At 47.1% G+C, this 14,560-nt stretch overlaps 5 protein-coding genes across 5 annotated transcripts; 2 read left to right on the top strand and 3 right to left on the bottom strand.

Moving 5' to 3' along the window:
- Positions 1-31: 31 nt before the first annotated feature.
- Positions 32-1,214, top strand: ABOM_008992 (alpha/beta hydrolase; the record flags this gene model as incomplete). Its single annotated transcript, XM_022536120.1, has 2 exons — positions 32-245; positions 310-1,214. 2 exons carry the CDS (start codon positions 32-34, stop codon positions 1,212-1,214), a joined length of 1,119 nt encoding a protein of 372 aa, XP_022386540.1.
- A 2,305-nt stretch (positions 1,215-3,519) lies between these two features.
- Positions 3,520-3,962, bottom strand: ABOM_008991 (uncharacterized protein; the record flags this gene model as incomplete). The annotated part of the gene is made up of 2 exons (XM_022536119.1): positions 3,520-3,621; positions 3,687-3,962. The coding sequence occupies 2 exons, from the start codon at positions 3,960-3,962 to the stop codon at positions 3,520-3,522; spliced, it is 378 nt and encodes a 125-aa protein (XP_022386537.1).
- A 5,621-nt stretch (positions 3,963-9,583) lies between these two features.
- Positions 9,584-11,125, bottom strand: ABOM_008990 (glycoside hydrolase family 76 protein; the record flags this gene model as incomplete). Its single annotated transcript, XM_022536118.1, has 3 exons — positions 9,584-10,174; positions 10,249-10,943; positions 11,038-11,125. The coding sequence occupies 3 exons, from the start codon at positions 11,123-11,125 to the stop codon at positions 9,584-9,586; spliced, it is 1,374 nt and encodes a 457-aa protein (XP_022386538.1).
- Positions 11,126-12,187: 1,062 nt separating this feature from the next.
- On the bottom strand, positions 12,188-13,177 carry ABOM_008989 (UbiE/COQ5 family methyltransferase; the record flags this gene model as incomplete). The annotated part of the gene is made up of 3 exons (XM_022536117.1): positions 12,188-12,751; positions 12,806-12,913; positions 12,977-13,177. The coding sequence occupies 3 exons, from the start codon at positions 13,175-13,177 to the stop codon at positions 12,188-12,190; spliced, it is 873 nt and encodes a 290-aa protein (XP_022386519.1).
- Positions 13,178-13,702: 525 nt separating this feature from the next.
- ABOM_008988 (uncharacterized protein) lies at positions 13,703-14,103 on the top strand (the record flags this gene model as incomplete). Its single annotated transcript, XM_022536116.1, has 2 exons — positions 13,703-13,729; positions 13,789-14,103. The coding sequence occupies 2 exons, from the start codon at positions 13,703-13,705 to the stop codon at positions 14,101-14,103; spliced, it is 342 nt and encodes a 113-aa protein (XP_022386518.1).
- Between the last annotated feature and the right edge of the window lie 457 nt (positions 14,104-14,560).

Genomic DNA, 14,560 nt, shown 5'->3' with positions numbered 1-14,560 from the left:
TTGCCAATCGACCCGAGTTCACGTCCGCACGATGGCTACTACTACGGAACAAATGATCACAATCCATACCTCTGGAGGGAGGGAAGGGAATGTGATACCGGAAAAGTACCTAGAAGGGTTAGATGTTGAATGGCAGGAGATGTGGACAAGACACGGAAGGGACATGGAAGGTGCTCACTTGGTGACTATTGAACAATTTCGGCGATGCCCTGAACGATACAGCTTTACCCACCCAACCTGGACAGGTCAGTTTTGTCCATAGTTCTATGTCGAAGGGTGTATTTAACATATCCTGACTTCTTTCCATAGGCCCCGAAGTACATCATCTTCAAGATTATCAAGTCCCCGTCTCAAATCCCGAAGGATCGATCACCTGCCGCGTATACACACCCCCTGGGCTGGGTCCATTCCCAGTACACCTTAACTTTCACGGAGGTGGCTGGGTACTTGGAGGCCTGCAGTCTGAAGCCGCCTGGTGCCGTAGTATATGCAATGAGTCATCTATCATTGTCATTGATGTGGATTATCGTCTCGCGCCAGAGCATCAATACCCTATCGCGCTGTATGACTGTTGGACCGCGGTACAATGGGCACACACCAACGCGCAAACCCTCAACATTGATCCCAACTCCATCTCAATTGGGGGACTGTCCTCGGGTGGACTAATCACAGCTGTTCTTGCCCACTTCGCGCGCGACTGCTCTCCCCCTCTCGAACTGAAACTTCAATTGATGGTGGTGCCCGCGACAGATATGCGGTACGTACCGCTGTCTATAACTGATGCCGAGCCCCTTACCCCAGACAGTTGTCCGTACCCCAGTGCAATATACTGCTCCGATCTACCGTGGTCCCCACTCGCCCGAGAGTCTTGGTTCCTGAATTACTACATTGGCACGGACGAAGAGGTGCGATCAGAGATCCTCTCAGATTGGCGAATGACTCCTGTTCTCTCGCCATCTATGAAGGGACTAGCCCCGGCACACATCGTCACGGCCGAGTTTGATGTAGAAAGGGATGAAGCTGAGCACTATGGGCAGTTGCTTCGTGAGGCAGGAAATCGAGTAACCATGAAAAGGTATGCGGGTGTGCCACATGCGTTCGCTCATTACAACCATCCCACTCGGGGTCTGAGCAAGAGCCAAGAGTACATCAGAGATACGTCGAAGCTTCTTTCCGAGGTACACGGTACCGGCAACGGCAACGAGGCGCCATAGGTTGCGGGAGAATACTGGCAGCCATTGTACATTGAGGAGTACACACACACATTGCGCTCTGCCGCTACATATACTTCCCAACTACCTCCCGCACAAGGACGGGCCTCACATTCGCCGGTTTTGTCTCAAGGAAGGTTGGCCAACTGTGATGCGATGCACACGGTGTAGGCTATGACGAAGCCATGGTCATGATTCCTATGATTGTTAGAGTGGACTTTTATTCGCTAGTGCAGATGGTACTGACCATGAAAGACATCGTGACATGTATGATAGATTGGTTCTTAGACACCATCTAGTTGAATACTAGAAGTAGTACTTGCGTTGATTGAGCATAATGATGAGACTACTCGTACCCAATCCACAAAGCCTAGTCTTCAGACCTATGCCTCACCCCCGACCCACGCTGGGGTTGGGGGCTGACTTCTGACCCCCGGAAAAGGAATCAAAGGGGTGAATGATACTGCCCAAATTCCTGGCCTGGTCGTCGGAGATAATATCCCGACCCTTGTTTGTGAGATCTACTCCGCTGGTTGGTAGTTTATCTTTAGCGCGAGAATGCGGCGCTTCCCCGATAGCTGAGCCTCCCCCAGAATGCAAGGGCCGCAGCGATCGCCTCGCTTGCAAAGATATCGTATCCCTTGCAGGCCTGAGATCTTTAATCGAGCCCATGTGGCATACCCGATTCGCTTGGAATACAGGAATGTCGGCAAATGCTGAGATGATCTGCGAACCCCTTGCGGCACAGATTCGAGTCCCGGAAAATTATCCCGTATGGCCCCAACCTATCTTAAGTCGAGAGAGCTTTGTGTTCCAATGTGGAAGATAGGGTTGGGTACTCACATAGCATTTCTATTATTGTCCCTGGTTCACTTCCGGTTATGGATATGATATGCTGGTGTACACGAAGCTCGGGGCATGACCGTGTCGGAAAAAAAAACACCCTGCTTCGTGTCCTCGTGGTCGGTCATACTTTGTCGCGGGAATAGGAGGAAAGCATTTGTATGTACAATGCCTTGGAGTCGATGTTTGTAGGGATGAAGGGTCTCAACTGAATCAAGCCACTCTAAAGGCCTGGAGTTAGAATCATTGGATGCTCATGAACAAGTAGCGGATAGTTTTGCCGTGCATATCAAGACCATTTAAACCACAAACTAATGTATCTCTTGCTTTGGATAGTTATAGGATACTGTCACTGACACAACGGATTAGGATCTATTTTAGGATGGTTACACTCAATTTGTGAAGTGAGTCTTGTGTATAGATAGCCTCAAGTTATATATCAAAGCAGTATTATGTGGTGTATCATCAGATGTAATTGGCCTACAGTTGTAGTGGCAGTTGGCTTTGTTTAGAAATACGGCATAGTAGTCTGGAACAGCGTATATTCGTTGGATGCTTGTAGACTATTGTTATCGGATCTTTAAACGTTGTTCAAGTCCACTTGTATTAAATATGTATTTAGCCAAATATATATATATACATGTATGCTTACAGATATACATCCTAGCTGGTAGTTAGGACAAAAACATAAGTCAGCTGTACTTGACAAGATTAGAGAGGTGGTCACACATATAAATACACACATACATACATACATATATATATATAGTCATTACTTTTAAATCACATTTACCTATTCTACGGCACCCGTGACCCCATATTAAGTTATAACACTAGAGACGAGTTCGAAGGAGGCTATTTTACAATATGTCCTGCAGATAACTGCAAGCATGAGAATCAGTGTATAGTAATGGCTTAAGCTTGCTTATTATATAGCTTTGTGAGGCTTCTCTAAAGGCCGCCCATGTATCCATTCAACAATAACCAAAACTAGAGAACTAGCATGAGCACCAACGCACTGGCATGTATTGAGCTACTTCTATACAGGCTTCGCAACTTCCACTATGGATTCTATGCCCTGATATATGGCTGTGCAAGGACAACAAGAAAGATGGCCGAAAGTCTTGATGATCTTCATGATTGATCCAGTGTACTTTTCTCCCGTGTAGTTGCTTTTGCAGCATGGAAACTGCAGGAGAGGGCATTACATTTTAGAACTGTGCGAAGTGGACAATAAGAAAAACTTTATTATCTATTAAAAACATTTCCCTCCCTTCACTGGATATGGTGATGAAGGGATACAGATCCAAGAAACAGAGTTAAGGGTAAAATAAACGAGAGACACCCAAAATGAGCCAAGCTCAAAAGCACGTTGTTTCACCACGTAGTCCACCTTTCCATATCATAGCACGATGTGATGAGATGTTGGCTTGCAACCGACCGTGGAGACCTATCGGGGATAGGTTTACAAGGGCAGGGTATCTGTGACGGTGTCGAGCAGGGCGTCGACAACGGACTCGGGTTCAGGAGTGTTGGGGCACTCAGTAGACGAAGTGCACGTGCAAGCCTGCGCACGGTTTTAGTATTGTGCAATGCATACTGAGAGAGAGTGTGTGTGAATGGAAGACTTACCTGCCAGTCGCCACTGCCAGTGCCAACAGGGCAGGTCCAGGGAACGGGGAAGCTAGGACCGCATGCGCCGTTGGTCTTGGAGCATCCAATCGCCTCACCGCTGCCATAGTCATCGTAGCTTGCACTAGGGGGGTAGGTGTTGTATGAACAGCAGTAGCGCTCGACCTCCTGATGTTCTCCGCCTTTGCTGTAGTCATCGCCGCCCTCAGGTGCATGAGGAGCTGCAATGGCAGCACAAACGAAACCAAGGATAGTAGCGAAGGTAGAGAGCTGCATCTTGAATGAAAGTTGGAGGATGGTAGAACCAAGTGATTGAGCTGGAAAGCGAATGGAAGTGAAGATTGTTCGAGTGAGTGACTTGAGAGGCTTGTTGATGATGATGAAAAGTTACAGCTACCGGGAGGATCAAGGGCCCTTTTATACCTTTGGAGGAGCTCGCATTCGCCTATCGCTTCTGCTGTCTGACTCGAAGGCAATCGATACTATGTCTTCCCATTCCAGGAGCAGGTGTCCGAGCGCAGCATGCTAGTACATTCCTTACCGATGTACCTTATCCAGGTACATCACACATATTTCCCGAGTCATATTGAATGTACTGAGTCCCTCGACCCGACTGAATCACGATGCAGGCAAGGGCACATTCTCTGATATCCCCGGTATCCTTGTTCAAGCTATACCATGTAGTGCGAGACATCTCTGAGTTCCAAACGCACTTAGGACTTACGAAGGTGAACTTCACTGGTCCGTTGCATCTGCTATGTACATCTATACAGACATTCTAGATCATTAGATGTTACTGTCAATTGAAGCTAATACCACGTAATACTCTAGAAAGTCACATTGAATATCTGGATATTGTAGGTAGTCGAATGAGATGATTCCTAATTCAACAGTTGCAATGGGGTCAAGGTGGAAACCATTATCACCCATGGCTCGCTAGACAAGATCCTGCTTTGGTTTAACTTCCCCAAGGTACTCCGTAGCATAACCACCTTTCATTCCCCTGGGTCAATCTAAAAATTCGAGAAAGTATCGAGCGAAGTACCATTGGAAGGGTTATTCCTGCCGCCCATTGGGTATCGAGTCCTTACATGTGAGAAATCCGACGAACACGGTCACGGACGGGCTGAGGCAGTGGAATGTATGAAAGAGCATCTACAAGTGTAGATCACGATATTCTCCGCATTCGTCTAAGAGCAATGTCCTGGATCTAATGAAGCTTAAGTTGCATTCGTGAAGGACTTCGAGTCATGGGTAGACAAGGGCGCTTTACCGCGGTGTCCTTACATGCAGCGATACTGACTCAATAATCATTGCTACAGGACATCATACATCATTTGGAATTTCATCGCAGCGCTCAGAATATGTGAAGTAATGTTTGAAGGGCAATGTAAAAGGGCTCCGGCACTCGCTCATCCCCTTCATTGGTGATATTGGCAATATCACAGGAATGGATTACGAATGCGACAGGGAGTAGTTGTTGGATGCTGATCGAGCATGTAACATGTTGCTTTCGGTTTTTGATACTATCTCGACCCCTGGTTACCCTGGTAGATTATCTAAACCGCTCATATAGTCGATTAGAAGCCTAACACAGCTTGTCCGTTTTCATCCTCCCTGGATCGAACACTCAATATTCCTGAGCTATCTCCTTTTTTAGACAGTATTCTTGCCTCCCTTGATCACAGGAAGACCTAGCCATTTCACAGAATCATTATATTTTGCTAGTATCAGGTATAGGTTTGAGACATAGTGTTATAGTATAGATCGCTGGTCCTTGCAGGGCCTCATCTATGTGTGGAATGTGAGTAGGACATACCGGGTATCCTGTTCCATTAGCCGAGAGCTAAGCTAGCTTAAGCTTCTTGTGGAGTACGCGATGCATGGAATGTGCGTAGTCTGTTTCGGATATCTTTTCCGTTGGCAAGGACTGGGGTACTTTGAGAACACAGCCCCTGGTGGAATGAGTGATGGAAGCAATGGCCGCATGATGCTTTCGCCGATTGTATCTACTCACCAAACAGACGAGCGTGCTCTTCTTTTCTTTTCTCTGTTCGTTTTCCCAGTCATGTAGTCTTACAGGTGCTATCATGGTTGTGGTAGAAACGTGTGCTATGAACTCGTGTACAACTATACGTGTCTTAGATTGGAGTAAGGAATTCAAGGATCCACCCCGGCACTTGCACGCAGGAGAGTGGGGCCTGCTCCCCCCGGATCGCTAAATTTATGTAGGGTTATCGCTTAGCACTCCCGGCGCCCGTCGATCATCACCCACCGGCCGTGTTCGGCTAAGGTCTCAACAATTTCGGCTGAATCATGATTCTTTAGATTGACCCCACAACCTGCACATCCCTGTGTGTTTGTAGATCCTTTCCGTCTAGCAGTTGTTGCCAACGGCATACACAATATAATAGGACCAGCCTTTGGCATGGTGGTCCGGAGGGTCCGCCCCCGATGCTGAAGCGAAGGGCTCCACAGGGGTAAGCACGATCTTTTCACGCCCTATCTTAGATTCTCGGTGGCGCTATGATATCCTAGATAAGCCTAGCCTATGTAGCCTCCCGCTGATAAAGCCGTAGCCAGAGATCTTCCTTTCGTTACGTGGACTATGTAGCCTGATAACACAGAGAATGTGCGATAAGTGATTGAACAGTACCTAAAAATATGACTCACTAGCGGCTTCCAGATGAAGACCCTTTTTAATCTGCGGTACCCGTAAAACATTCCAAGAGAAATATTAGGACGATGAAAGTGCAGTTTAATCCTGTATTGGATATAAACTCACCTATTGCCCATGTGTCTTAAGACATCACTCTATCTCTCAGATTTTATATTATGGTGGAGGTGAAATTATAGACAATATCAAGATGATAGAAACTAGTTCAGTATATCCCATTCTATGCCTTACTTGGCTCAGCCGCCGTACACTTGCCACTCGTATTTGCAGTCCCGGGCGAAAGTATCGACCGAAACCGAGTTTCTGCGCGTCACCCGCCTGTCTATAGTTAGTTATATTGTGGTTCTCTGCTCTGTCCGGACATCTTAATCTTTGACTTTCTTTTGTAAATCTATCTTTCAACGACTATCTTGTAGCTCTATTACTCTCGACTGTCCACAAGCAAAGATAGGAGCCTATCAGCAAGACGAAGTTTCTTACTCTTCTATCTGCAGGTCTATTTACTGCTTTTACGATAGCAACACCTTCACCAGATACAGGTGAGGTGGCAAGCCACCTTGGAAACAAAAAAGGTAGGGCCCAGCGCATTAATCATACTTCTGTTTAATGATAACTTCAGAATATATAGACTGACAGATATAACATATGGATAGACTGTATGTCCTTGACGCCTCCCTATCTAAGAGGTCACGTCAGAATATGAAGATATCTAGGCTGACGGAGATGGCAATATAGATAGATTGTCAGTACTTAACCCTTTCTTGTTGAACAGATGACTTAAAAATATGACTGACAGAAATGTGGATAGGAGGTATGTACTTCACCCCTCCCAGTCTAAGACGTAACAAGCACATGGCTGACAGAGATGGGATATGGATAAGAGGTATATGATCAAACCCGCGCCCCCTACCTGTTCGAAGGGCAACTGAAGAATATCTATACTAATATATGGATAGCTTGTATGTACTTGACGCCTCCGTACCTGCCATATGACATGACGATCTGACTGATAGCGATGCGATATGGATAGTGTGTATGTCATTGACCCTTTCCTGCCTCAGAGATAACTTGAAACTATTAATAACCGACATAATATACAGATAGGCTGTATGTATATAATCTCTCTCTACTTAGTTGACTTGAGAATATGAATAATCGCGATGGGATATACATAGATCGTCAGTACTTGACCTCTCCCTATCTAAGTGATGGCTTCGGAATATCTAGGCTGACAGATGATATCTTGATAGACTGTATGTGCTCGATCCCTCCTTGTCGAACATATGACTTAAGAATATGACTGACAGATGTGATGTGGATAGATTGTCAGTGCTCAGCCCTCTCTGTCTAGGACTTGACTTCAGACTATATGGGTATAAGCTAACAGAGATAAAATAAGGATAGCCTGTTAGTACTCAACCTCTTCCTATGTAAGAGATGACTTAACAGTATAACTAACAAAGATTGGGTATGTATAGCCTGTCAGTCCTTGACCCCTCCCTACAAGTGACATACCTTGAGAACGGTTAGGCTGACAGTAGACAGGATGTATATACTTAGCCCCTCCCGCTTGAGAGAGATAATTTGAGAATGTCTAGGCTGACACACATGGGGTATGGATAGTTTGTCAGTACTTTACCCTCCGTTGTCTAAGGGTTGACATCAGAATAAGACTAACAGACATCCGACATGGGTAGAATGTCAGTGCTTAACCCTTACCTGTCTCAGAGATGTCTTATTATGACTAATAACACTGGGATATGCATATCCTGTGAGTCCTTGACCCCCTCGCTGTTCCAGAGATGGTTTAGAATATTTTAGCTGACAGCAGACAGTATGGCTAGTACTGCAGCATCAACTGCAGGGAAACTTCCCCCCATGTAAGAACTGCCAATCGTCCTACTAACGGATTCTTTTTCTAGTACATCCGGGCGACAAATCTATTCCTTGGGAATATCGCCAAATGCTCATCCTTTCAGATTGGCTGATATCTTCGATCTGCCTTGGTCAAGGTTTTCCCTATATAGTTAGGCTTTCCTTCACAGTTATGCGAATGCAAAGGGCTATTTGAAAATAGTTCTCTCCCTACTTTAGTCTATCATCCCCTTCAGATACAGTGTAAAGTGGATATAGATGGTCGTACCGCTTCTTTGTCACATTGCAGGAGATAGCCCTCAAGTCGACGGGCAATACATTCCTACACCACCAGCTAGGATGGCCTAGGAAGACAGTAGAGAATCGATCAGTCTAGTTTAACTACTTGCAGCGAACGGTTATGTAATATACATGGCGCGCAGGATCGCGTGATGGGTAGAGAGGGGGGTAACTACAATAGTTAGATTTCCTAGTGGTCTTTTGTCCTTCGGCTTTCTTCTATTTTCTGGTATAGGGCATTCAGCTCACCTAATAGCCATTATCTCTTTTATCTATTTATTCTCCATTCGTGTTTCACCTTCAAGCCCTAGGGTCTTTCCTATTCAGGACTAGGGCTTCTGATAATTATATACTTATATATAAACTAGTCTTTACCTACTTAATAACTACTCATCGATTTATTAACTAGCCAAAGTTAACACGGTGCCCTCACCATGGACAAAGGCAAACCCTACTGATACAGGTGGATTCCAATGGTCACAGAGAACCTGTGTCCAGGCAAGTGTGTTTCCATCCGGGCCAAAAGGCCAGACCCAAGATTATGATGTGCCAGGGTTGCGCCCTATATACACTGAGCCCGGCGCCATGGTAACATCTCTCGTCAAGTTCGCTTGCTTGTACGTCCAATCCATGTCAACGGGGCTCATTATATTGAATTGATCCTTCATATCTAACAATAAAAAGATACTCTGAACACCAGTTATCGTAAATATTGTATTTCCACCAAACGCCTCAACGCCTGAAATCTCGCCCCAGGAAGGCCACAATAAAACATAATCCACCTGGCAATTGACGACTGGTCCATACATAGGCTTAGATCCTGCGCTTTCCCTTCTTAGAGAGTCGCCTATGTGTCATATGGAGAATCTCGTGGATGGAATCGATCAACAACTTCTTTCCCTATGACCTCTTAACACATAACAAGATACACTTGCCTATGTCCTCTGTAGAAAGGAGACGTGGATATATCAAATCTGCCCAGGCAATTCCCATAGCGCTAACGTAAATTATCTCACTCTCTGTACAATGCAAGAATTTACTGGCAGGAAGACATATAGTCAACTGACTATCCACCATAGACCATCCAACTCACCGAGGCCACCCAGCCACACGCGAAGAAGAACGTTACAATTGAAGCGCCAGCCCGATCACCAGTCGTGATCGGCTTCGGCGTACCTACCTGTTGATCCTTGTGCCCCGATCCTGCGCTGGGGTTGCTCTTGCTGGTGCCACCGGTGTCCGCCGTTAAGGGTGCGTGGTGCTCCTTCTTGTGAGCGATCATGGTGGACGACAGGACACTCAACGCGCTCATGTCCGACTCCAGCGACTTCGAGCCATCCCACTTGTCTTGTTTGTACCAACTACGCCCACAGTCGGTCTTGGAGTCGCCACCAGAGCATTGTTTCGCTGCGGCCTGGGCTGAGGCTTGGATCTTGGGGAGGATCTGGTCTTGTGTAAAGGGGGCAATCGTAGTGGTGAAGGTCAACCAAGATGAGAGAAAGCCTTTGAAGCAGTCTTGGTTACGGTCGCACATCATACTCTGCTCACAGGAAATCTCCGACATGATGTCCCCGCCGTACTCATGGGGGAAGAATTTGGCCATCGTGGTTCCGAGCAAGCCATCGATGGCTTCCTTCCACTTTCCATCACCATCGGTCTATATTTGGTCAGCAATGTTGCCATCGTCCACTAGCGAATGACCCAGAGAGAGAACCTAGGAATAGAACACACCAAATTGTACATGTATGCAGCTCCGCTCAGGTAAGTTCCGTAATTGTATGTCCACTGCAGATCCCCATGATCCTGGCAGTTCGCCTCAGTAGTAGTGGTATCGGCGATGTTCCAGTCAGCCGTCTTCAGCAGCGGGGTAGTGGCACTCCAGTCCCAGATCTTTTCGGCCCAGTCAATATAAGTTTGATTCTTAGTGTACCGACCCAGACGAGCCGCCAGCTGGAACAGACCACCGTTGGAGATGGCATTCTTCGTCGTATACCCAGCCTGGTAGGGCCAAATCTGCCATCGGAGGCCCCCATCGCAACTGGAGTTATCCCAGCGCGGGACTTGGGTGTTGAAAACGCCTTGCGCCAGGGACAACCACGACGACTCCCCTTCTTTATCAGGAAAGTTCAGCTCGGCAGCGGTCATGGCGGCCAGCCCCCAGAAGACCTGATCATCATTTCCAAGGTAGTTACTGTAGTTGGCGGGGAAGTAGTCGTCATGGCCTTTTTGCCACAGCATCCCTTGCGTGGTCACCTCGTTGTAGGACGTGTCGCCGGTCCAGAACCAGTATTGGATCAGGGTCATAAACATTGCGCCACCTTCCCACCATGTATCGGGAAGCTTTCCAGGGGTCTGGCCCGACTCATTTCCGTGGTAATAGCTCATCATATTGTAGGCTGCTGTCGCAGCTGCGGTCTTGATCGACTCTAGAGCGAGATGACGCGGTTAGTATGAGATAAGACACATAAGGAAGATCGAAGTCGAATGTGGAACAGTATAGCGCAGAGTGTATCAGCTTACGCTCATCTTGAAGGTCAAGTTGGATAGCGGCTCCAGAGCCCGCAAAAACGAGGCTCAGGAATATCGCGTATAGCCAGTCAGGCGGCATTATGATGTGCGATCGTGAGCAAGGCTGCAACTATTGAAAGATAGGTGAGAGCAACATCGAGATGAGAAGAGACTTGAATGAGTGGTGCAACAGTTAAGCAAGCAAGCAAGACAGGTAGTAAGGAGGGGTTTGTAGAATGCGGAAGTGCCCTGGAATGTACGGAATGGGTTACTTGTCTGTCATACTAACTATGCCACGACGAAAACAAATCGAAGGCAAACAAAGGGAAACCTGCTCAGTGACATAACAGAGACTCGAAGGGCGTTACAGGAAAACAAAAGGGTCGCGATGACGCTGACTATTGGAAGGGGTTGGGCAACATCACCTGAAGCAAGGGATGCTGGCGACTCTCTTCATTATTCACTCTCTGCTGTATAAATGCATTATGCACACAGCACATACCTTGGAATCTTGGCAACGTCGAGAATCCAGCTGCCAAAACGTCAAATGCTATATTTAGCAAGCACTCCGTATTCCAAGTGGCAGCAACAAAGAGCGCAATGCATGATGGATAGCGGGCGGAAGTAGATCTCCTCCACGATGTCCGCTTTCTAATGACGAGAAAGTATCATTTACTCGGTTTAAATCCAGCTCAATTAAGTATTAAACCGCTATGTATCAGTGCGCTCGTATAGTTCATAACTTTCCATTCTCCTTCTTGTTGTTCCGTCATCGAGTCCGGGCGCCGTATGCCTAGTTTTAGCAGCTAGTTCACTAACTTTAAATCCGGCCTGCACCCATGGACGAGAATCTTGGCGGGAGCTTTTCCCTCTTCCCTTGTTCACCAGGCTCTACTACTCTGTAAGAATAGCGGCAAGAAATCATATTGTCTAACGGACACTTGAGATTAATGAAATCATTTCCCGAGTCTCTGGAAAAATATTTGTCAGGAAACCATCGAACTGGTGTTAACCGAGCCATGCGCCCTAAGTGCATTCTGTGGAACGGTATGCTGAACATCAACTTCTCTTATAGAGCAATATGTAAAGCAAGTAATCTAAGCCGTGATAGCATAGATCTGAAAGGAACCTGGACAAACGGTCAATAGGGTCAACAGCGCAATCAAGCCAGGATGAAGGGTCGTAACGGACCGGCCCACTCATTGAAATCCAAACCCGCAATATCACTCGGAGTCCCCGTACGCTCAAGGCCACCGCCACAACACGAGCTCTGAGGCAAATACGAAGACTCTTTATAAAGATTAAGGTCCGACTTCGTATCAACAATAAACACGCCTAGTAACAAGTCAATACTCATGACTCTCTTTACAGCGGTATACGTGCCTTCGAATCCCGCCTGCCTGAGATACGCCTCATACTCCCCAATCTGACTAGCACCCGCAACACACCCAACATACATCGCCATATTATTAGTAAGATGGTCCGGGAGCGGCTTTCTAGCTAGAATATCGCTGATTGCGATCCTGCCACCGGGTTTCAGTAGACGCGCGATCTCTCGAAAAACGGCCGCCTTGTCGGTAGCCGGGACAAGATTGATGACACAGTTACTGATGATGCAGTCGACGCTGGAGTCTGGCAGCGGGATGGACTTGATATTTGATTCGATGAATTTTGCATTGGAAAGTTGTGCCTTTGAGATATTCTTCTCGGCGAGTTCAATCATACTCTTGATCGGGTATCAGTCCTAGTGTCTTCAGAGCAAAGGCCTGGAAGAACTCACTCTTGTCATATCCACGCCGATGGCCTGTCCATTAGGCCCAACTTTACGAGCGGCCAGGAGGGCATCGATGCCACTGCCGCTGCCAAGGTCCAGAACTGTCTCGCCCTGCTAGAAAGTTAAAAGTCGCCGATTTCTTAGCACCGTGGGAAAACAATCAGTCAAGGAACAGACCTCTTTCACATTCGCAAATCCTACCGGATTTCCACAGCTCAAGCCAAGGTTAGTCCTCCCTGGCAAGGAACTCAGATCTTCCGCGCTGTAGCCAAACGCCCTAGCGATTTCCTCTTCTTTGTCGTGCTGCTGGACGTTGGTGCTCTGTTTTGCGATGTCACCATAGCGAGACTGAACAAGGTTGTAGGTATTGTCGCACATATTGTAGCCGACCCCTTACACGTTGGGATGATATATCCTCGGGTAGAGGATGTAGATTGGGGGTTACTGGATGTATGTATTATGGTTGAGACTGATAGTATGATGAGCTCTCGGAGCGGCAGACGGGGGGCGTTCGACTGTCTTTATATCTACGGTCCTTCTCATTCATATTTAATTGAATACGAGAAAATGTGATAACGTTAGTCATTTTATCGTTGCCGGTATGTCACCAGTGTGAGCATAGCGTATGAGGATGGGAAAGTGGTATGTCACCAGCTATATCCGGAGTGGGTCCGAGTGCGGGGACTAACCAGTCAGTACGGAGTATTTGCATCCATATTCCATCGGTGAGAGACTGTTTCTACGCTTTCTTGTCCACCTGCCCCCGGATAATTTACCTTGTACAGCAGCTATAGAATCGACATAAGCCATCAGTGGCGTGTAACTTGAATTCGACGTCCCTTTGTGAGTATATAACAAAAGTAACGCGGCGGGACTTGATTTGCCACACGGAACTCGTCCGCCATGCCACGAATCAAACAGAAAACCAAAGTACGAGAATCACATTTTTTTTAATCCATGTAGCACTTAAGATCTGACTTCTTAACTAGGCAGAGGATCTCACCCGAGTCCGCAACAACCAACGTCGCTGCAGACAGCGAAAACGCGATTATGTAGCGGAACTGGAGCGGAGACTTACATCCATCGAGGACACTACTTCGCGAGAGATTCAAAGATTGCAGTCTATTGTGGACGAGCTGCGACAAGCGAACGAGAGGCTGACAGCGTTGCTCTATTCCGGGGGTACTGACTGCGGTTCTATCGGACCTCTCAGACAGACGGAGAGCGAGAACGATGCCTTGAGAGATATGAGCAGTGACCTCGTGCCTTTGGGGGACGCATCCATCCTGGGTAAGGCAGTCTAGTTTTGTCATAGTCCCTCCACCCCACGCATATAATATCACTCACCTATCACCGCCATGGCCTCATATCTGATATGACTGGATTCATAGGGCCCACAGGGAACATAACTCCAAAAGACATTTCTCAACTTGGCCTCTATCCACAACCATACGCACCTCTTGATAGATTCAAAGATTTTCTCCAGGAATCCAGCTGCCCCCCAATCTCTCCTGAAATTGAGCCGGATCCTGGATCCATACTTCTGCCCGAGCAGAACGTAATAGACACGACCCTTAGCGCAGAGGTATCGAAAGACGAGTATCAAGATACAACCGTGTGTGCTGTGGCCTTGGAGCTAGTTATGAATTGCAATACAAAGAACTTAAGTATTACGGAGCTTGATATGCGGCTTCGATGCGGGTATAGGAGTGCTCGGTTTCAATGGGAAGGCTGCAGGGTCGACAACCGGGTTTTGTTCGC

This window comes from Aspergillus bombycis (genome assembly GCF_001792695.1).
Source record: "Aspergillus bombycis strain NRRL26010 chromosome Unknown contig00082, whole genome shotgun sequence".
NCBI lineage: Eukaryota > Fungi > Ascomycota > Eurotiomycetes > Eurotiales > Aspergillaceae > Aspergillus > Aspergillus bombycis.
This window is presented reverse-complemented; position numbering and strand designations above follow the sequence as displayed.